General features: G+C 38.5%; 2 protein-coding genes across 2 annotated transcripts; both read right to left on the bottom strand.

Annotated features, from left to right (window-relative positions):
- Positions 1-3,222: 3,222 nt before the first annotated feature.
- On the bottom strand, positions 3,223-8,370 carry LOC136276749 (GFP-like fluorescent chromoprotein amFP486). Its single transcript, XM_059107224.2, has 5 exons — positions 8,278-8,370; positions 5,162-5,259; positions 4,403-4,621; positions 3,840-4,049; positions 3,223-3,400 (listed from the first exon to the last, which is right to left on the bottom strand). The coding sequence occupies exons 1-5, from the start codon at positions 8,293-8,295 to the stop codon at positions 3,277-3,279; spliced, it is 669 nt and encodes a 222-aa protein (XP_058963207.1). The 5' UTR covers positions 8,296-8,370; the 3' UTR covers positions 3,223-3,276.
- Positions 8,371-14,365: 5,995 nt separating this feature from the next.
- LOC131790065 (substance-K receptor-like) lies at positions 14,366-15,945 on the bottom strand. The gene has a single exon (XM_059107245.2). It carries the CDS (start codon positions 15,735-15,737, stop codon positions 14,559-14,561), a length of 1,179 nt encoding a protein of 392 aa, XP_058963228.2. The 5' UTR covers positions 15,738-15,945; the 3' UTR covers positions 14,366-14,558.
- Between the last annotated feature and the right edge of the window lie 6,909 nt (positions 15,946-22,854).

The raw sequence follows: 22,854 nt of genomic DNA, 5'->3' as shown, positions 1-22,854 counted from the left end.
AATTAAATGAGCCATAGCTGATACGTGAAGACAGGTTAATTAGCTAGTATAGCGACACACTACGACGGTATTTTTCTGTCAAAAGCGATCAAATATAGTCTATCATTAATTTTTGTCTCGTGAAATTTTTGTTTGCGTGGTGTCATTACTGAGAAGGGTTCATCTACTCGGGGGCAAGTCTTTACATATTATCAGGACGGGGGAAACAGGGCATAAAGGTGGAGCTATACAAAATTGACTGCAAATTAACCGTCAGTGACAGGCAGGGGGGGCTCAGATTTCTTAACGGGAAAGAAAAACTATCAAAAAGGTTCCTAGTTGGTTAGTAGCTTAGTAGCAGCGCCTAACTAGTATCTGAGAGGCACAGATTTTAATCTTGTGGAAGTATATTTTTTTCAAGCTTCTTTTGTGCAATTACTAAAATTGCAGCTAGCTTACGGCAATCATAGCTTTACTTGATTTTAGTGTAAGGTCATAACGTTTAAGGAGCATGTTTTGGGTGTGGCATACCAATTTGCGTTCGGACGATTTTGCCTTATTCTTTGTTACCGAGGAGCATTCGACTCTCTTTAATTAGCTTCAATAATTCACTAACCTGCTTTGAAAGAGGCGTGTTGAGGATAGACTACTTGATTTTCAAAACTGGATTTTGCGTCGAAATAGTCTGCTGTAGTTCATTCCGTCGCCAACCAGGCTGAACTGACTGGAGTGTTAAGGAGGATTGATATTAAAGGAATTTTACAGAATTCACATTTATCTAAATTTTTTGCCCCATCCTAATTCATCTCAGCATGAGTCTACTGCTTTCAAAAGCTACGTTTTGATTTTCAATTGAAGCAACGCTGTTGAGACTGTTAAATGCTGCGCATTTCATCCTTTTTTCGTAATATTCAAGGGTGTGCAATCTTAATATGACTACCATCAAATGCCGCCCATGTTTGCATTATTCAATTGAAAAGGAAACGAGAAATGCCGATTGACGCGTAAAGCGATAGGTGTGCATCTTTCAATCATCCTTTCGCGAAAAAGAAATTTAAGTAGGCATTGAAGCTTTACTTATGCAAACATCACTTTTACCGATGTAAACGTCCTCTAGGACTGTTTACTGATTCATCGCATCGAAGGCTCTACAATGTTTTGAATGCATGCTGATCTTCCCCATTCAGGGGCAACAAGTGTCATCTCCCTATAATACTACCAGTAGTAAGGGTTTAATAGAGAGGACCCATGAGGGCTGCTTAGCGAGGTTTCGTAACGACTAACTTTTGCGCTTTGAATTGTCAAATAATATTTGGCCCCAGAGCAATGTTCATTGTCGAGTTTGGATCGCTTGATTCTGAAAACTGATTTAAAAGTCGCATGCAGACGGCAATTCCGCGGCACTCAGAAGTCAAAACTGAATTCTGTACTAGGGAAACATACTTATATCAGGTTTTGCTGAATAGATTTTGGGGTCTGCCCCGAGACCCTGAGAACACTTTTGAACTGTCAAACAACAAGTTGCCCTTGGGCGCCACTGTCAGTTAGGGTCGACTATATATATATATATATTTGTTTAAATTTTGAAACCAGTCGATTGATTTCAATGAAGCCGATGTTTACCTTGTCTGAATAGTCAATCCTTTTATCAACCGTAAAAAAGGGAAAAAAGAATACCGCCCCAGACCTATATTACACTACAAAATTAAACATTTTTGCTGTTCCTTCGCTACATACGACCGTTTATGTACATCATGTTACTTTCCGTAGAGCAGGCCTCAAGATGCACATGCAACGAGTATTGTAGTTAAAATGACCTAGCGCTTTTACTCAGTAAATTCTATTTCAGTCTCTTGTACCACTACATTAATTTTTTTTCTGTGATTCGTGCCGCTGTTATTTCGTGTTGTGCCACTAGACTTCAGTACCTCTCGTTTTTCTTCATAATTTCATATAATTTGGAAACCATTATCGTTTTTTCCCTTTTTACTGAATATTTCTTCACAATCATGACATCTCCTTTGAGCACCACCTTCTTAGAGTTGCAATGCATGGCGAAACCATGTAGAAACCCAAGATGGAGTTGTTTACGACAAGTTCTTGGTTAACGAAAAAAAAGGAAACGAACTCAAAATGAACACTAATGAAAGGGTTACACTTAGTTACACTTAGGGAAAAGATTATAGCATGACCTTCGTCTTTTCGCACTCGAGTCATATCGCACGCGTACGTTAAGCGTGACACTTAGCACACTAGCTGGGAGGCTTATAGAATATGCCATAAAATATGCGCATATCCGTGAGATTGGTGACTCGCTTAGCGTGTCGCGTCATTGCACGCGTTCTTGTACCTTATGCCAAAAAAAAAGCCCTCTTTACATCTAAAACATTCAGTCTACTTGGTCACTGCTGTGGAAGTCGGCTGAACGGCCCTGATGAAGGAGGGGGATTATTTCGCCCGATCCCGGGAAAAAGCAAGGAATATTGCAGCCGATACCATATGTCCACTCCATTAGGTGCTCTCCTACAGTGAAAAAGATAAAGGCAACGCTCGTACTTGTGGTACTGCTTTCCCTTGATACCACAAATTCGTGCCTCGTATTAGCGGGGTGCCGGCCAGAAATCACTTCGATATGTACTCATGTAACATTTTTCGCTAACCAGTTGCAGTGTACATTTTGAATTCGCATATAACCCATAATTCAGGGTATTTCAATAAGTATGCAAAGGAAAAGTGGTATTTGAGTAACATTCTGAGCAGTCTTAACTCTTTGTAGCTTGTGTACATTTAATTTCAGTTCCTAACCGCTGCTTTTTTTGCTTAAAAGAACTAAATGTAAAAAAAGGAAGAAGAAGCGTAGCGTCTATTTGGCTTCCTCAGTATTTCCTCTTTTATATTTTGGGTATTCACGGGTATCTAACTCTTTTCGTTCGCTTTAAACTTGCATCATGGTGGTAAGAACTGACTGCGGAGAGTATGGGAGTTATGATGTATTCTGAACTTTACCGCCACGAATCGAAAACAGAGATGTAAATCAGTTGCTGCTATTAAGGATTCAGTTAATGTAAATCACTCTGTAGGTTCTGAGTTGTTTATTTTTGTGCTAAAGTCAGTTTCTCAAAATTCATGCTTCAATTTTATATTAAGGATGAACAATTGGCTCGCTTAATGCCATTAACTAGGGAGAAGGATAATTACACAATTGATCATCAATGCTTTATTTTATTTTTCAACCGACCTGATTCGTATTACAATAACGTCGGAGGTAATGAGGTGATTAAAATAGTTCCATCCCAGTTACAAAGGGTTAACATGAGCCACAGCAGTTTCTTCCAGCAGGACCTTTTTGTCTTCAATGTCGGTCCTCACAATGTGATGTTCTACGACGTGGTTCTGAGGCAGCGTGACCGGCTCCTTTGTTCTGTGCAAAAGGAAAGAAATACTTATGAAAATAAAAAATATGTGTTTTACGTTACCTATCAGCGTTGGGTTTTTCACTTGTTTTATGAACATCAATGCTTTTGAACTTTGCTTTTGGCACAGTGAAGTTCAGCAATTACTTGTATAAATAATGACCATTTTCCCCCGAACATCTTTTACTAAGAAATACAGGGAAGGGAACGTTCTAAGCTTTAAAGGATATTATAATAGATAACTCTGGGTATCTTGTGGAGAATCTTATTCCATCCCAAATATTTTATCGACAAGGGAAATTAGTATTAAGCCGTTTTCTCAAGGCCTTTTTCATCTCAGGGTTCTCTTCGGTTGCTTTTATCCCGTAAAACACAGAAGATGAGATCCAAATGCTCAAAAGGAATGATATTCAACAGTTGGAGCTGTTTCAGAGACAGAATACTTACTTGTAAGAAGTGTGAAACTGGCAACTGTGATAACCGCCTCCTTTGAGTTGTAGGAACATAGTTACATCACCTCTCAATATGTTGTTGGAGACAGTCATTTTCTGAAAGGAAGGGTCCCAGCCAATTGTCCTCTTTTGCATTATGGGTCCGTTAGCGGGAAAGTTAACGCCATGAAACATGGATATGTGCTTAAACAAATTTCCCTCAAGACTGTATAATTAAGAAAATTTGAGATATCAATTAAAATACGTAAAATTACTCTTGTAACTGTGTCACATACCTAGAATGCAATGCACTCTGTAGAATAATGCTACGACATTTTTCAAACTTAATCCATTTTCTCACAGATGCCTATTTCAAAATTTAGCAGTCTGCATACTCTCTGGTTATTATGCCTTTTGTGTATGTTTGTTCCCCTGTAGCTAGACGAGAAACGTTCTCGAGAGAATCACAACTTAGTTACACTTCCAAAAAGGGTGCTCCCTTCTCCGTGTAAAAAAGGACCTTGAAGATCAATTTTAAAGATTATTGTGTCAATCCGATACTAATCATCACTTTTATACCAAATGTGTCCACTGGCTGTAGCAACTCCTCCATCCTCATATGTAAATGCCCTTTCAAATGACATTCCAGCAGGAAATGCTTGTTTGAAATAGTCAGGCATGTCGGCAGGATACTTAGTAAAGCATCTGTTTCCATATTTGAACACTGTCGACAGTATGTCAAAGGAAAATGGAAGGGGTCCTCCCTTGGTGACCCAGAAAGTGGACTTCTGTACTCCTCTAAAATAAGATGATAAAAGTGTTGGAAATTATTTTCAGAAACAGCTCGTGTATGACCTAAAAAAGTATCGCAAATAAATTTAGCTGTGACTGAGCTTTTATACGATAATTTGAAGTAGCTTTACACTTCGCTTGGTTCTGGAAGCAGATGAAGAATCGGTCGATGTCATAGACTGTTGGTAATTTGTATCACAAATGAATTTAGCTGTGACTGAGCTCTACAGCAGCCATTACACCTCGCCTGATCATGGGAGCTGATGAAAAAGTTGCTGTCATAGACCGTAGGTAATTTGCAAACTCGAATAAAAACAAGACATAGTTTTTGCTGAAAATTTTCATATGAATCTTTGATCTTGTTCACTTTGCTTTTCAAAAAAGTCCTTATTCATTTTTGATAATTTCCCAAAATCATTTATACTTCGATGTCAGGCCCCTATGTGACGCCTGCACTTTGATCTTATCAACTCTGTGTTTAAAAATAAATCTCAATATATGATAATGAAATAATTCATCGTGGTCTGTCTTTTAAGAGACACTTACTCGTAAGGCTTTCCTTTTCCTTCACCTTCGATCTCAAAGTAATGTCCATTGACACTACCCTTCATTTCAAATTTCAAATTCATGTCTTTTAGAATGACCTGAATAAGTAAAAAGGAAAGAAACGGCTATTTTCTACTGACATTGATAATTCAAAGACCCAAGCTGATTTTGATTAACTGCCAGCGCATGCGCATTACAATAGAAATTATTGATTTCTACTCTTACTGCACAGCTTACGCCATATCAAATTAACTCAGTGCACCTGATTAATGGGAAATGGGCATGCTGGCGCACTAATTTACTTCTTGTTTCTCTAATTACATTTTCTGTGATTTTTTGTCATTTTCAAAATATTATTGTAAACTTTCGAATGCTGTGGGTACATTACTTTGTACCAATTGTATTCAGTGTTTTTTAATGTGCCACGCGCAGCTAGTTTATTAACAGAAGTGATATTTTAATGAACTGTGAACTGTGAACTGTGAACAAAATTCTTGTGTCACGCGCAATGCAACTTCATTCAAAAATACATTTGATAATGCTTATTGACGCCCATTTCCCATTCATCTTTGAGTGTTTTAATGATAAAGTGAAATGCGTTAGCCAAATAAACTCTTAAAAACAATGGGACTGTTATTTAAACAAAGTTTAACCGTTGTTAACAGAACCGCGTTGTAAACTATCTTGAATTTAGCTTAGTCTTTTGTACGAAAATTTTTTTTTGCGAACAGTGCCAAGAGGGCCGAAAGCTAGCAGTTAAAGGATATATGTTTAATGAAAACAGGATCACATTCAATAATAGCACCTTTATCAAAATAATTATTAATTTTAAATTTTGATGGATGGACAAAACTTAAATTACCCGCTGGCAATGGTTGAATCAGTGTCCATCCATAAAGATTATCTGCATCAAGATAAATAATACTAGAAGAATCTTCGTTTTCATTAAAATTAACGAAATATTTATTATTCGCTTTTGCAAATCGATGTGCAAGATTGCCTATGTCACCCAGCATCATTTTTTTGACTGGTTTTTTCTATTTCAATATTACCAATCAACTCGAGTTTAACATTCGTCTTTTAAGCATTGCATCGAAGGCAAAATTAGGTGCGGAAAGATAAGGTGATGGATCTAAACCATAGTATTTAAGGCACGTACTCCTGAAATTCTTAGAGACATCTGTAAGTGAGGAAATGTCAGTCTTCAAATATATATCATGATATTCGCCAATAATTCTACATTCATATTTTTTGTAAACATGAAATGCAAATATAAATTCTTCATCGGTAATACTATATTCACTTAGCGTACTATAAAATTTTCCTTTAGGTGGGAATCTTTCAAAACTATCCATATATTCATATGGGTAAATGCCCTTGTGTGTTAAAATTGCATCTGGAGTGTATTTATATTGTGACAGTTCAAGATTTTTCACTAAATTTTCAGGAGAACTTGCATATTCTTTTATTTTGTTTTGCAGTAAACTATTAATCTTGGTAAAGGTGTAAGTTTTTTCTTTGAATGTTTTGTTCTTCTCAAAGTTACGAGGTTTTCCGCAAAATTTTTGTTCCTGGTAAAGGTACTAAATTTAAGTTTGACATAATTTCTTCTCTTGTAAGCACATTTTTCTTTGTTCTTGGAAAAGGAACTTGTTTTTTATTAAACTCACTTTACATGGTTTTAAGAATTTTGTTTTCTTTAATTTATTGTTATTAACAAATGCATTATGGTCGGTTGCGTTCGTTATTATATATTATATAAAGATTTTTTAAAAAATATTTACTGGGCTAGTGCATTTCGATGTATTAGTACACTCAGTGACAAATGGGAAATGGGCATTTATAAGCATTATGTAAAGTATTTCTGAATAAATTTGGGTTGCGCGTGACATTGAAATTTTGAATAAAAACAATTTACTTAAACGTAATTATGTTAATAACACTGAATACACTTTGTTTTAAAATACTATATCCAGAGCAAGCGCAAGGTTATAGAAATATTTCAAAAATAAAGTAAAAAAATAAATAAATAACCAAAAAAAAGTAGTTGGGGGACTTTTGGGATACAAGAAGTAAATTAATGCGCCGGCACGCCCATTTCCCGTCCATCATGAGCCTCACACCATTTGGCTCTCTACATAATTGTCGTAGTCTTTGGCCTTCTTTTAAAATATTTCCTTGTGCTGCAATATTTTACTGCTTTAGGAATCAAACACTGCACTGAATTTAGCTTCGAGTTGAGTTGGAAGCTTGAGACATGCAGAATGAATTAAAAGCTATAACTGATAAATGAAGGCAGGTTGATTAGCTTGTATAGCGACACACAACGACGGCATTTTTCTGTCTGTGGTCTGTGGGGCATGATCTGTTTTAGTAACTATTTGAACTGGCTAAATAAAGCGATCAAGTTCAGCCTATCATTTATCTTTGCCTAGCAAATTTTTTTTTCCGGCGTGGTTTTATTAATGATATACATAAGTATAAAGAGGGAGCTACACAAAACTGACTGGAAGTTAACAGCAATGATGGGGGGGCTCATGTAGGAGGTCAAAATAATATTACCTGAATCAACCAAAATACTTCGACTCCTACCCTTAGTCGATAGATAATGGCCAATACCGAAGATGAAGTTTTGTGCCCTCAACATTTGCCAATTCTACTTGAAAACAGACTGGAACAATCAGAAAGGGCTCACCTGTGAGGATTATTGTTTTCCTTGATTTTCATCCGCAGGTGAATAAATTCATTTCATTAAGATGAAGTTCAGAATTTTCCACGGGAAAGAAAACTCTCAAAAGTTTCCATTTCCCAACGTGTGGATCGCTAGTTGTTTAGTAGCATGCCGCGCCCAACTAGTATCTGAGTAGCACAGGTTTGAATCCTGTCGGAGTCTAATATTTTCAAGATTCTTTTCTGCAATTTCTAAAGTTACAGCTCACTTGCTAGGATCATTGCTTCACTTGATTTTAGTGTTCGAAGATTTTAGTGTTCGATGATGTTAGTGTTCGATGATGTTTTGGGTGTGGCATACCAACTTGCGTGCTGACGATTCTTCCCTATTCTTTGTTACCAGGGTAAGTTTGACTCTCTTTACTTGGTTTCAAGAATTCACTAACCTGCTTTGAAAGAGACATGTTGAGGATAAACCACTTGATTTTCAAAACTGGATTGCGAGCTGAGATAGTCTGTTGTAGTTCACTCCGTCGCCGACCAAGCTGAACTGTCTGGAGCGTTAGGGTAGCTTGATTTTAAAAGATAGGATAGAACAGACAAACGCTCATTGATGAAGATGATACCACGTGAACTATCGTGTGATATTTAACAATTGGTTCATGCTTAGTTCGCGTGTATCGTCTGAGTATCCAAAGCTATTTTCGTCGCTTGAAAGAGCCTATTCATTCATTGTTTTTTAATAGATTCTCGTTTGTTATATTGAATAATCATTTTAGGCGCCAAGGGTATGTCTCGATCGCCACGGACAGAAAAACAATATCTAAAATTTTGAAGCCTCGAGGCCAAATTCTACGGAAACTTTTCAGCAAAGTGAAACTGCACACGTCAATATATATAAAAAACCGTGGTGGCTCATTAGGAGTTAGATAAGAATTACGGGTGCACTGCATACAACGTGGCATATACTTTGTTACCTTAGTCTAACGTGCAAAACCAAGATAAGTGGTTATAACCATGGAAAATAAAGATAAACACTATCTTTTCTACAACATTCTTCAAGGGAACTACCTGATTTCGTAAACTTTAATTTTATGCAAAATTTAAAAGAAGTTTCAAATCTTTTGAGATAAAAGTGATCATTCGACTCCTTGTTAGATTTGAGACTGTTTATAGCCTATGCAACTTATTGATTAGTAATCCGTTTATTCAAACAAAGACGCACTAATGGATGTGATAAAAAAATGTTATCTCTTATTTTAATCAAAATACCACTTGGATAAGGCACCATTTAATTATTCAATGTTATGCTAAAGTCAAGATCAAAAACAAAAACAGAAAAAGGGACCCTTGAGGGGAGCACAAGGACACAAATGATTACATAATCAGATTATTCGGTTTTTAATAAACTGAGTTGAGAACGTGACTTGGCTGACAAAGGACCAACGCTCGAGAAACATCTTTTTTAGAATGGCTCTTGGGTGAAAATTCACATCATCGACTCAGTTGATAAAAGTAAATATTAAATACCTTGATTAAAGAAAGAGCTCTAATGAGGCAAAAAATTTGGTGCTCTTTAGCAGAGGAAACGATTTACGCAACTCTGGTAAAGGAACTCAAATAATGCTATCTGTCCACATTTAACAGGGACCGATTCGTAATCCTGGCAGTTCGCTTTTTGTCGGAACAGCCGACCGTGCAAGAAATTCTGCAAAGGCCAGATAGACAGAGATAGATAGATAGATAGATAGAGCAGGTAAATGTTTGTTTAGTGTTTACTGTTGTCGAAAATTTTCTCATCTACGTTTGTTTGAAGTTTCCTTCTTTCTAAAAAAGTTACTGTTCTTCCCGTGGGATCACAGAATATCCCGAGGTCCAACCGAGTAACTGAATAAATTTGCTTGTTTTTTGGCTCCAGTTGTCTGTTTACTGTCTCCATTAATTTGAATTTACCAGGGGTTTTACGCCGCTTTCGCTACTTGTCGAGTTCGCGATGTTCGAGTTCGCTACATGTTCGCTACACACATATCGACCCAGTACACTACCTTGGAAACATACTAATAGTTTTATCGTGTTCTAATGGCCAACGTCTTGTTCATTTTTTACAATCTAATCTATCGTAGCGGTATATAGTATCGTAGCAATTGGCGTGTTAATCCGGAGTACGTGCGAAAACTGGGATAAAGCAGCCTGCACGAGTGGATCGTTGTCGAATAAAGTTTTAAGTTGTCTTTTCCGGTGTTTCATTCAATGGTTTATTTCAGAATAGAAACGACAATATTTGTTCGTTTGACATAGGATTCCAGCTTAGTTAGTGTTTGAAGTGTCATGTCACTTTCAATGAAGAGAGCGGTCCGCTCTTTAATATTTAGTGTTATTGTTCACTTATCACACCTTGAAAATTTACTTTGCTCATCTAACCGGTACTTATTAGTATAAATACACCAGAAACTGCATATTTAGCAAGGCATGAAAACCACACCAGTGTTTCTCTTGAGTTATGAGATCTTTGCCACCGTCATTGTTTATATTTTTCTCAGTTCATGTAAATAGCATACTTCAGTTTCGTGGAAAAGTACTCGATTTGACTTTCGAAATACGCGGGGCCGTCCCTAAATATGGTGTTACAAAAATGAGTTGTTAAATTTTTTATCACAATAAAATTATCGTAATTGTTTCCTTCTGGTCCCAATCATCTTGTTTTGGTTTTCTAAGTAAAATCATCAGACGGTTAACTTTACTTAACAAGAGTAAAGTTGGCCATGAGCTTTTATCACGATTGGTGGCTTCTAAAGAAGCCGTTTTTATAACGCAGCTTTCTGTTCACTGCAAATTTCCGGCGAAACAACTCTTCGTGAACTTTACTTGAACTCTTTCCACTGGACGGGAACCCGTCTTGCGGCCGTGTTCGTCTAGGAAGGCAGGCGTCTTTCCAAGAAACAGCTTCAGGTGTACAGGAGCGTCGACCTAACAACCACCCCCTGTTACAGTCAGACATTTTTTCAGAGAAGAACCAAGGCCTGCTGCTATCAGCTCCTCTTTACTGACGAGGTATGGACTCCCACCGGAGATCCGACGGCAACCCAGGAAAGATCGCTCGCAGCACATCGTGCCGTAAGGTGATGGTTTCGTTCCAAGCCAGGGGCATTTTTAAGCCTTTCTCAAATAGTAGAGACAATCTCTCTCTACGTTCATCAGCGTGAATTGGATCGACAGACCTGTTCTCGAAGGCAGCGATAAGATCTTCCGGCAAATGTTCGGCTGGTTCCCAGGTATTTTCACTAGGGGAGTAATTCTGCCAATGGATGAGGTATTCTGTTTTTCTTCCTTTAACTCGTTTTGCAACAATGCGCTCTACTTCGTAAATACCCATTACAGCTGACTTTACCTTCGGACGGTATTTTGAATTACAGGCACGATCGCAAACATTATTCAGTAAAAATTGCGTAAAAGCCTGGCTGATGTCTCGCACGCTTCAACAGGTTAACTCAAAGGTAGTAATTATCAACTGTCCTTTTCACATGTTTTGATTTGTCAAAACGGATCCAAGTGTGATTAATTAGCCGACTGTTCCCTCAGGCGCGAAGCTGTTTCAGGTGGTCGCTTATTTGTTTTTTTTTATCTCTTGATGTTTTTGTAATCTTTAATTCTTCTTTCCTTTCGAGAACAAGAAAGACTAACTTCTATGACTATTAAGTAATTAAAAAAAAAAATCATCGGAGTAGAAAAGTGCGCGTTTCAAGTAAAAACAAATGAATTATGCATCGCACTGCTTAGAATGACCCTGAATGATTAAGCAGTTTTCTCACGCTTTCAGATCTGTTATCCGGGCCCCTCTTGCGAACAAGTATGCCCCCAGAATAAATTAACGCAAAACAATTCGCTGATTGAGCACCGCTATTTCTCGTCCCCTGCCGCAGCCTTTCAAACTCGAAAAGAAAAAGGGGCCGCCAGATGGCAGGTTCTAAACCGCCGGGTCGACATGAAACAATTTTGATAATTCAGATAAAGTTTTGACCAACAGGAGTTTGTTAGTCGTCTATCGTCGCACACGAATCTGCAAACGCTTTGTGAACAGTGCGGCAGGCCTTTAATTAGTGTGCTAATGTTAACTCTATCGCACCTTGGGGACTGACATCACGCACCAAACCGTTTGATTGACAGCAGCTGAAATCTGCAGTGCGACTCAAGTATTCCCAAAGCTAAATTTGTTCACTAATCACAGCCGATAAGTTCAAGACATGCAAATTGACATTTCGCTCGTTGATAAACTGGACACTGTAAGTACCTGTCGCGAGAGACAAAACCATTCTGCGCGGTGAGATTGGTGTGGGGCAGCTGTGGGTTTCCAGGGAATTCTCACGATGCAGTCATATTTAGATCCACTGACCTTTGGACCCGCATCCAAGAAGGCGTTATTCCTGTAATTGGAAAAACTGTAGACAATGTTACTGTCCCACCACCTATAGTGGGAGACTCTGCATTCCCTCTGCGCACATGTTCAATGAAATCATACACCAATCCAGTTCTGACACCCTAGCAACGTAACCTTTTTTTTTTTTTCTTTTTTTTTTTTTTATAAAAAAAGCAACGTAACTTTAATTACCGTTTAATTAAGCAGAGCCCGTATGGTTACGAAGGGTGCTTATGGGAAACTCAAGGGTAGGTGGAGGGTGCTACTTCGAAAGAATGAAAGCAGTCAAGATAATGCCCGCATTACTACATTGGCAAGCATGGTTCTTCATAATACATGTATTGCAAAAGGAGATGCAATTTCCAAAAAGCTTGACTTGAGTTTGGATGCAGACGGTCAAAAGATAAATCGAGAGGAAATAAGAAAGCTGTTGCAGATAAGAAATTGCTCAAGCATCAGGGATGTCTCAGTGGAGGCAAATAAAGTCTTTCAACACGTAGAAAATAAAGGTTGGGACTGACAGGTCCGATCTATGGCAAGCGTTTGTTATCGTCTAAAAGTAACGCAAGGAGCAAATTTAATTCGAGTTTCTGGCTTGTTTACAGCGAGATCAAATACAGCTTATAACAACTGTAATATGTAGATTTAGCCAAGCCTAAAAGCGGAGCTCGCATCTTTTTTTCCCGCACGTTTCAAGGGCACAACGCCTTGCCCCGGCCAGGACTAGAACCCGGGTCGTTCAACTCGGAGCCCAGTGCACTGACCACTGGACTACTGGAAAAAGCCATGGCGTTGGCGTGCCCGCGGTACAGTTGACCACGCATGTTAAAAGTAGCACCTTGTGCGGTCGTACGTCCAAATTTTTTCGGCTTGATGGGTTACTACTATTTTGTATAATTATGGGGCTACGCTCTGCGAGCCCGGCTATAAATACATACCTTTTTTAGAGAGTCCGTTTTTGCGGACCGACCTGCTTCTCGAATTTTCGTTCCGCTGGCTTGCTTCTGGAAATCTTCATGTACGTACATGTACATATACGTGGAAAACCTCGAAATGGACAACTCGCTAAAATGGGTTCTTTTTATCAAAGTAAGCGGTCAGACAACAAGTGATACGTTGTGGAAGTAAGGTGAGGTATTTTTACTGAGAATTTGACGTATTTTATAATTTCATAGAACTGTCGTAAATAAACCCTAACCCTAACCCAATAATTCCGCCGTGACTTTTATTGCGCAAGATGATCATCTCACAGCTGGAGCTTGGGCCGCCTGTGGTTACAGAAGCTTTTACAAACTATGATCGCTCCGAGTCACTTCTTTAGCTCGCAACACTTTTATGTGATACTGAAAAATGATTTATTAAGATTTACTCAACACCAGATGGTTTCCTTTGTTTGTCAAAGAAAGGGGTGCAGAGGAAATAAAATTTGTTGAACTATCCAGGAGCTCGAGATTATAGAATATGATTTTTAAAATGTCAACTTCATTTACACCTGATATTCATTCCTCTATGTAATTTCTTGTTATTCTCCGACCTGAAGTTGTTCGGCTGTGTTAGATAAAGCCATTCGTGGTCAACTGTTGAATAAAAACTAATATTAAGAAAAACTCATCGCACAAAAGATGAAAAACACATCTTTAAGTCTGAATTCCTTCCACATCTTATCTTGTCGTTGATGAGTACAAGCGTTGCACATATGCACCATCTCACCGCTATTGATTTTTCTTGGGAAGGACAGTAGCTAATGACATTGGGGAGGTATCGAGCAAGGATAGTAAACGAATGAGAAGAAACATCTTTGAATATAGGCAAACATGTTAAAAACGCATCCAAACGTAACTCTTTATTCGACAAAAAATTGTCAATCGCGAAAACAAGTCCTTTGAAAATCATTTTCCTTCTGCGCAAAAAATAAAAAAGGAAGAAAGACACTTGGCGTTAATACGTGTGCTTCTCATCTTTGAATTTTTATTACACTTCTGAATAAAAACATTTTAAAATATGACACAGTTTATCTATCAATCAATTTAAAAAGTTGGCAGTCAACGAGGAGGAAGTGTTCTTACCATTACGTAACTATCGCAATGAAATGAGAATGACTTATTATCGCTGTTGGAATAATGAGTTGACATTTACAAAAAATTAATTGAATCTTTTTTTTTTTTCCAAAACAAAGCGGATATTGAATTCGACGAGGTCTTATCTTCCTTTTAGGAGTTAATCGTATTTTCCACTATCTTTTCCTATCTCTCCAAAATAGCGACAATATCATTACTCCTACTAAGTCAATTTCCTCCTTCCTTCTTTCCTCAATTAAAGATTTTCCGTTGTCGTTGTCATTGGCAATAATATTTCTGAGTTTTGTCTTTTAAAAGCTCGCAGTACAGACTTTTTTTGTCGTGAATCGTCGTGTAATAGGTTGGCTTCTTTCTCTTGTAGTCTTGTGGACTTGGTTCTTCGAGTTGTGCTACGCGACAGCTCGCGACTGCTTCCACGGCGACGCCAGGATAGCGCAGTCCTGAATCCTCTTCTATAGTTCTCGTTGAAAATGACGTAAATGTACGGGTTCACAGCAGAGTTGGCGTGGCCAAGGAATAGAGTTAGAAAATCCATATCGTAAGGCAGACCGCAGACATAACGAGCCGATTCCGCAAACATCACAAACATTCTGACGTACAACGGAAGCCAGGATAATGCAAAAACGATTACAACGGTTACTAACATCTTTAAGACTTTCTTGTTAGTCTTGTCCTTATTTTCTTGGTTTGACGACAGTTCTTGGCCAGGTGCTTGCCTTCGCCACAGTTTAAACATAATTACTGTGTACAGAGATGCTATGAGCGTCAGAGGCAAGGCATACAGCATTACAAACAGCGCTATGGTGTAATCTCGAGGAGCTGTGTTTTCATCAAACGGTGGATCCCATTTTTCTTTGCAATGGGCCAGGCCTTTTTCACCGGTGGTTGTAGAGACGTAAAGCTGAGGACCTGAGATGATGACCGACGATAACCATGTAGATGAAATGATACCTTTGGCGACGCGAAATGTAATCACACGTTTTAACGGTCTGAATATTGCGAAAAAACGATCGAATGCGATCGTGCAGAGCGTGAAAACCGAAACCGAGATTGTGAGTGATTGCGCGAAGGGCAGTAGTTTGCAAAGAGCCTCTCCTATCCATCCACCAACAGCCCAGATATCTAGTCCACGGAGTATCCAGTAAGTTGTAGGTAGCATGTTGAAAACAGTGGTCAAAAGGTCGGCAACAGCCATGTTGACGATAAGATAGTTCGTGATGGTTCGCATTCGCCGGGTTTTGTGCACAACCCGCACGACCATAACATTTCCGAACAGGGAAAGCAGTATCACTAAGATGTAAGCGGCTGCTTTGATGCCTTTTATATACTCTTTGGTGTTTTGTTCTGGGCAAGACGGGTAATCTTGACTAGTTTCCGCAGGAAAGCTAGATGCTGGTACAGTTTGGTTTAACATGTCGAACGAGTACGAAAAGCTCGCGGGAAGAAGAAAGACAACGCGGCTCTGGATAAACGGTTAACTTCCACGTTGTAAAGTGGGCTTTTACGCTCGATTAGCAGCGGTCACTTTAAGGGCTTTTAAGTCTTCCCTGTTCTTCGAGATGATTAATCCGTCTTAGATTGAACGCTCTGTGTACACCGCCAGCCACTCAGTCTGCCATGAATAAAAGGCGATCCTCTCGAAAGGCGATGGAAACAAAACAAGAATTGACAACAAAAAATATGCAGCACTATATGCGTGGGTATGTTTACAAAAGCTCGGTTTTCAAAATGCAAATTCTTTCATTGATGAACATTGCGATTTAGGTGTAAATTAGGTTAAGACGCTTTTCTGATCAAAATGAATTGTCACACTTTCGCCAATTTTAGAAAATGAATTCGGATATCGGCTTTGACACTCGAGATTTTTATTCAATAAACGAAGATAAACATAATCATAACATATGTACTTTTAAATCCTGTGACGGTCTCCTTATTCTTGCCGTATACTTGGATGTTAGAGAACACAGACGTTTGAGACATCGGATAAAAGTAGGGTTAAATGTTCAGTTTAAATTGTGCAAGTATAAATGATTAATAAGACTGGCATGATCTTTTCAAAGAAAGTTTTCACTTTTGCGGATTTTAGTTATGAGAAGGAAAAGTTTGGCCAAATTGCGAATTAGTTCAGAAATGCTTCTTTCATCTTTAACGGGAAAAAAAAGGCAAAAGGTTCATATCCTTAAAAAAGAAAATATTCTGCTAAGAAGACAAATAATAACGTTGTATTAGCAATAAAATCGATATTTTTCAAGTATTGACAGGGTAGAACCATGTGGTTTAATTTGGTATCTCCGATCCATAATCTTTCCTCAAGCCCAAACAATTTCGATCCTTCGCCTACAGCCATAAAATAATTACCAGAGATAAAAACATTGTTCTACAGTGCGCAATAAAAATAGTCGGCACTCTTTTCAAGAAGATATCCAAACATTTCTAAGGACTTGATGGTCCTGCTGGATATAGAGTGAGATTGATGTACGCTTTTATTGAGAGAAACTTTGTTTGTCGATGGAAACTATTACTTTTCGTACTTGACCATTGCGGTTGTGGCTTTTCCCTTTCATTAAAGGGTTAGAGAAAATAGACAACAAATAAAGAGAAGATTTCACTAAAAGCGAACGAATCTTTCCATTTCTTTCACGTGGCTACACCTTAAGTTAATTTTTAGCGTTATATCATATGCTAAATGAGGCCTTCGCATTAAAACATCTCATTATCAAAACGGAAATCCCCCATTAGTGATCCAAACTCATCTTTAAACATCATGACAAGACGAAAATGAAATTTCATATTCTATATTTAAGCAAGAGGAAAACACAAATTAACTTTGAGCAGAACAAATCAGAAATTACTTATCTGAAGATTCAAGAAATCAAAAAGAATGTTTATTTCATCCCTGACACATATCCTCCTCGAACACAGCTAAATTAAAGTAAAACCAGCCAGGAATAAACTGAAGATGTCTTACGTTTGTACAAAGCCATGTACTCTTTGAACTTTGCGCCAATTTTGAAATGAATAATCGAAACACATGTTCGATATTTTGCGCATATCGGGGCTTACTCAAGAGAAGTGGTCTTAAGTAAATCACTCTCACTGAAACAGATGCAAAAAGATTGCGTCCGAAAGCGTGAGCTCTGAGATCGAAAATATTGTAGGTAAATTATATAGTTAGGTATATACCTTATCGTTATTTCATGTGTGAAGTATCTAGTTTGCGTAAAATAATCGTAATTAATGATCATTAGGGAAACAGGATTGGTAGCGATTTGACCGAGGGCTCTTTGCTCAAAATGTCGGTTTCGAACTTCGAAGTGTGACTTAGTTTTATACGATCAGGAGGCTATTTTTAGAGAAATTTTCACGAAAATCATGCAGATACAATTTGATCTTTAATTTCAATCGTTAGTTTTCCACGACTGATCATTTCTTCGGTGGTTACCTTTCACCAGCCTGCAGAACTAACGAATCTGTGGTGAGCCTGGATTAAGTATTTTCGCAATCAAGTCTAGGCCGCCATCCCGGAGTTTTAGAGCACGTACAGATGTGCACAGAAATAAATTTTACCGAGAAGGTGGTATATTCGATGACCTTTACTCAAACATGGCGACTAAGTTAACTTTTGCGAGCTTTTAAACACTAACTCGGCCTCTGAAAAAGACGCCTACACTACAGGGTATCCATTTGTTTCCAATTTCCGATAGACTACGAGTTTTAGCCTAACGGAGAACTAAAATCGAAACAAGACATTATGCCTTGCCAATTGCCATCAACTTTTTGCCCTTTCGGATTGCCATATTGCAACTTAGCAGTAGCGTGGCAGTTAAAGTCTTCTTCTATGTTTATGACCCCAGACCGTCAGTTAAATCTTCCAGTTTCTAGTTTATGTTTCGTATTCGCCGGGTTTTGTGCACAACCCGCAAGACCACTACACTACCCTACTTGAAAGACTGACTGAATCGAAGGAGACAACAATATCTTGAGATTTCAGGCCAGCGACTTGTTATTGTAAGATATCAGGACAAGAAGCAAGTCTGTAATAGGATCCTTGTGTTTGCAAAAAGATTTCTGGGATCGCCAAGGCCGGCAGACGTTGCAAGTTGCTAGAGGGAGATATATGACGAGAGGATGCTTCGACTTCCAAGTAATCGATTTCGGAGAGAGATCGTCCCTTTTTCGTCGCAGTTTAATCAGAAAGAATTTAGGTAATGTCGATACGAGGGAAGTGTAAAGTTTTGCTTGAGTAATCAAGAAATATGTAATAAAATAACTAAATAACTTCTCTCATAGGGTGTCAGAGATTCACGTCTATCTGATATTGTTTCGAAAGTTCTGCATAAAAACAAACCTTTTAATTTAAGCGGTGAAGAAAGCAAAAATGCCACTACTGCTCAAAACAGAGTTTAGATGTCGACCATATGGTATGTTGTTTCTATTTTTGTCAATGTGTCAACCCTCTGAAAAGTCCTTGCTGCAAGCCTGAATTTTAGATTTCATGAGATAAAGATCCGTTGCTAGTTTAACCCCAAGTCAGGAATGAATGAAAAAAAATAATAACTCGGAAACCTATTCGACCTTGAGAAATAGATCCAAATTTCCCAAGATTGTCCATTTGGGCTTTTGTAATATTACTTTTTTATCATTTAATAAAAAGGCAGACGTCAACCCTGTGAAAGTTTGTTTACTCACATTATCACTTAGTGGGTTTTCATAATGTTTCCGAAAACCAAAAGTTATTTCTATTGTAAGCTATCCTTTATCACAGGCCTTGTTAGTCTTAATAGGTGAGCGTATCTTATTTACTACTGTTTGTAACTGAAATAGCATTGCTTACGTTGGCATGGGGATATAGCGGTGAACAAACCACGTCTAACGGAAATTACATGTAACACGAGTCTTGAATCCCTCTTCTAATTTGATGCTGCTTCGCTCTAACAACTTCTAATTCATCTCTTAAGTTACCAAAAAGCTATTTTTTTCAGGGTATGCTCGCTTTTTTAGGGTATGAAAATCATAAATTCATGCAGACACGAGTACTTCCAGTTCATCTGCTTTTTCTCTGAGGCATCTGGATGCATCGGAGCCTTTGTTCTCGATGATATCCCTGACTGTGGAATGCAGTTCTATGGCATCTAGAACCAGAAAGGCCGTACAATAATCAGGCTGTGGCTTTTGCAGCTGATTTGGCTGTAACTTTGCGAAGCCCTGGATCCTCTTTTCATGATCTCTTTGCTTGCCTTAGAGGCCGCTGTAGAGCCAGCTTTTATGATTGCTACAGCTCCACTCTTGGATCCAGCTTCCGATGCAATATGTTTGGCTCCAAGAATGAGGGCATTTCTAGAAGTGGTCTCAACAATCCCCTGGTGGTTGCAGTTGTCGCCTCCTTGACACAAACTATCAATGCTAAGTCACTCACCGCTTTTATGGCAGTCTTACTCATCGAATTTGCCAGCAGATCCGGGTGCATACAACCTTCAGTTAAGGCCACTGCCGGATGGTTTACACCGAGCATATCTTCGGCAAGTTTAGCAGCAAAAAACAATCGAGTTTGGTCTTTACCACCTTTTAACATCTAAATTTGTTTCTTAACTTCAGCTATTTTCCCGAAAACTTTTTTAAGGGCAGCATCTGCTTCCTGGGTCAGCGATCAGTTGGAAGTGGATTCAATATGTCTTGCGCCCAGATCAACGCAGGCACTAGTGCTGTTCCTGCAATCAGAAATGGCAAAGCAGCACCAGCTGTCATGGCAGTGGCAACTTCTCCTGCCACGGTCATACAACCGCGTGCGATTGAGGTTGAAGTAGTCTTACAACTTCTCCATACTTTATCTAGGTGATCAGCTAATGCACGTAGGTGTCTTACCGTTTTCCTCACTTCGAGGAGCATAGTATTAACTCCTTCTGCGAAAACATAGACTTCTCGCAGTAGTTTTTTCGTTTCAGCCTCACTCAGAATCTCTATTTCAGCGACAGTCACGTCTGAAACAAAGACATAAAAGCGATTTTGATCATCACACTTTTCAGAAGTATTATCTCTGAATATTCTAATTGTATATTAAATTCCCTTAGTATGCGCATATGTGATGATTTGGACTTCAATGAGAAATCAACTTAAATAACCAGTGAAAACAAATACACTTGAAGCAAACAGTATCCGTTACTTTCCGACTATGGGCCAAGTTAGCCATTAAACTAATTTAAAGAAGTTGATCGTTTTCTCATTTAAAGGGGAAAAAACATAGACAACTTTTTGGTCAGAAGTTCCTTTTCATTTCGCCCTTATTGGTTGAAAGAGCTTGATAGAACGCGGTACAAAACACGGAGCGGAACAAAATCTGCCACGCCATCTGCCAATTTGTACAATGCCGGACGATCTCTGGAACCCTCTCTAACTTTTGTCAAAAAAAAAAAAACAAACAAACAAACCACAAACAACAAACTCTTGGGATCAATTGATACAGAACAGCCTGTAGATAACAGTGCAAATTACACTGAAATAGAAAGTAAAATTTAGGAATTAGCGAGTTGGCAAGTAGCAACAGAAGCACCAAACAAACTAGGGTTTGTAAACATACCAAGCGCCGAAACTTACGAAATTATATCGTGAGCAGAGACCAACTAAAATAAACAAAAAGAAAACGAAATGGATTATTCGAGTTTTGAAGGTTTTCATACTCAATTTGTCGTAAGCTTAAGTAATAAAACTTAAGTACGCCTAACACTCGTATAGTATTTATAATTTCGTGAAAGACGAAAAACGCAACAAAACTGGCATAACTGTTAAAAAGTTCGCAAATCAGAGTGTACGAGCGACTGTGATCCCGCTGAGGTCCATTGCAGCTAGCTCATCATGGCGATTTCCGGTCATCACAGTGAAGCAAGCCTTAATGCGTTGGGTGGAAGCCAGTCAACCCGATCAATCTTAATTTTTCCCTGTAACTTGGCTGTCGTTTATTCATTAAACACAGCACCTTGAGCAGTTTGTTTTTTAATTTTCATGGTTAAATGAAGACGGAATGATGACGAAAGTTGTTTACCGTAAACGGAAGTTGTATTCCGCGTGCGGAAGTTGCAATGTGGACCATGAACGGAAGTAGTATCGCATGCATAAATTAATTTCGATGAAGCTCAGAAACTTAGGTGGAAAGAGATAAAATTTTTATATGGTTTAATAAAAATAATACCCTCAAATCTTATTTCAGAACTTCTGAAAATGCGACTTGAATCGAGATACCGAAATGTTCTCACCTGGGGGACCCGTAGCGGGTTCATTTAAACACAAGCTGTGACCACGCGAAAGAGCATCAAAGGTCGCCATATTAAGCTGTGCATTTGCGTTCGTCTTCAGTTAGTATAAAGTAATCATTGCTCTATCATTGTACTTTTCCTCGTGAGCTCTTCAACATATAGTCCAAATATCAATCATAGCGGCCAGGATAGTCTCACTATAATTTTTTTTCGAGCTCCAATATTTCGGCCGGGACTTGAGGCTCGCTCGAACAAAAACAGTAATACCAACCGGTCAGTACAAAATGCAGACCACAAACTGTAGACCGGGTCCAAATGCAAACTTGGTACAAAATGCAGACTGCAGACTGGGTACAAAGTGCAGACTGAGAATTTAGACTGTTTTTTCGTCTGATACGTGATAACACGTTATCATACAACTCACCAAGAGTCACGCAATCACGACTATTTGCACTATTGTGGAATATCCCTTGCCCGTTTCTTAATCACAATCGTTCTTAATAAAATTTCAAGCCTTTGCGCGCGAGTTGGTTGGTGAGATTTCGATACAGAATTGGCTAACTTAATAAAAGTAAATGTAAATGTAGAAGTAAAGGAGATGTCACTATTGAATATATAACACGCGCAATATTCGAGAAACAATTGACAGCTTTGCACGTGGTCCGTACGTTTCATCGTTTTAATCAATATGTTTTCATTTCGTTGACAAAAATGCGGACCGAGACCAAAACTGTTCCTTCGACTTGATATATATTTTCAACGTTCAGGGGTGTACACACTGATTTTTCCATATGTGCCTTATATTGTTACTGGCTTAGTAAATGGGGAACCAGCGAATTTTTAAAGGGAAAAGCGAAGAGTTGCTTTCGTGACTGGCCATTTGTTTACTTTTCTGGTGGTTTTATCTCTCATCTGTTTGGTGACTTCGCAAACACACACACACGCACACAAAGAAAAAGGACATTGTCTGCCTAATGACCTCTGCCCGTCCTACCTCTGGCCCACACAAACTTTTTTCCAATTCTCATCACAAGTTTTCTTATCACAAACCTACCCAAACATGAGAGAGAATTCATTCCAAAAGTCTCGAAAGTTCGCATAAACCGAATTCAACTGCACCTACATTCAAGAAGTCCAAGAAATCGATAAAATCTTAAGCCATAACATGAATGAGCTGGCTCCAAGAGCCCTTTGATTTACGATACATTGAGATATATTTAATATAACTGTAGGTTACATTAAGTTATGAATACCGTTTGTCATAACAGAAAGTGAAATGGTCTA

This window comes from Pocillopora verrucosa, chromosome 1, assembly GCF_036669915.1.
Source record: "Pocillopora verrucosa isolate sample1 chromosome 1, ASM3666991v2, whole genome shotgun sequence".
NCBI classification, from domain to species: domain Eukaryota; kingdom Metazoa; phylum Cnidaria; class Anthozoa; order Scleractinia; family Pocilloporidae; genus Pocillopora; species Pocillopora verrucosa.
This window is presented reverse-complemented; position numbering and strand designations above follow the sequence as displayed.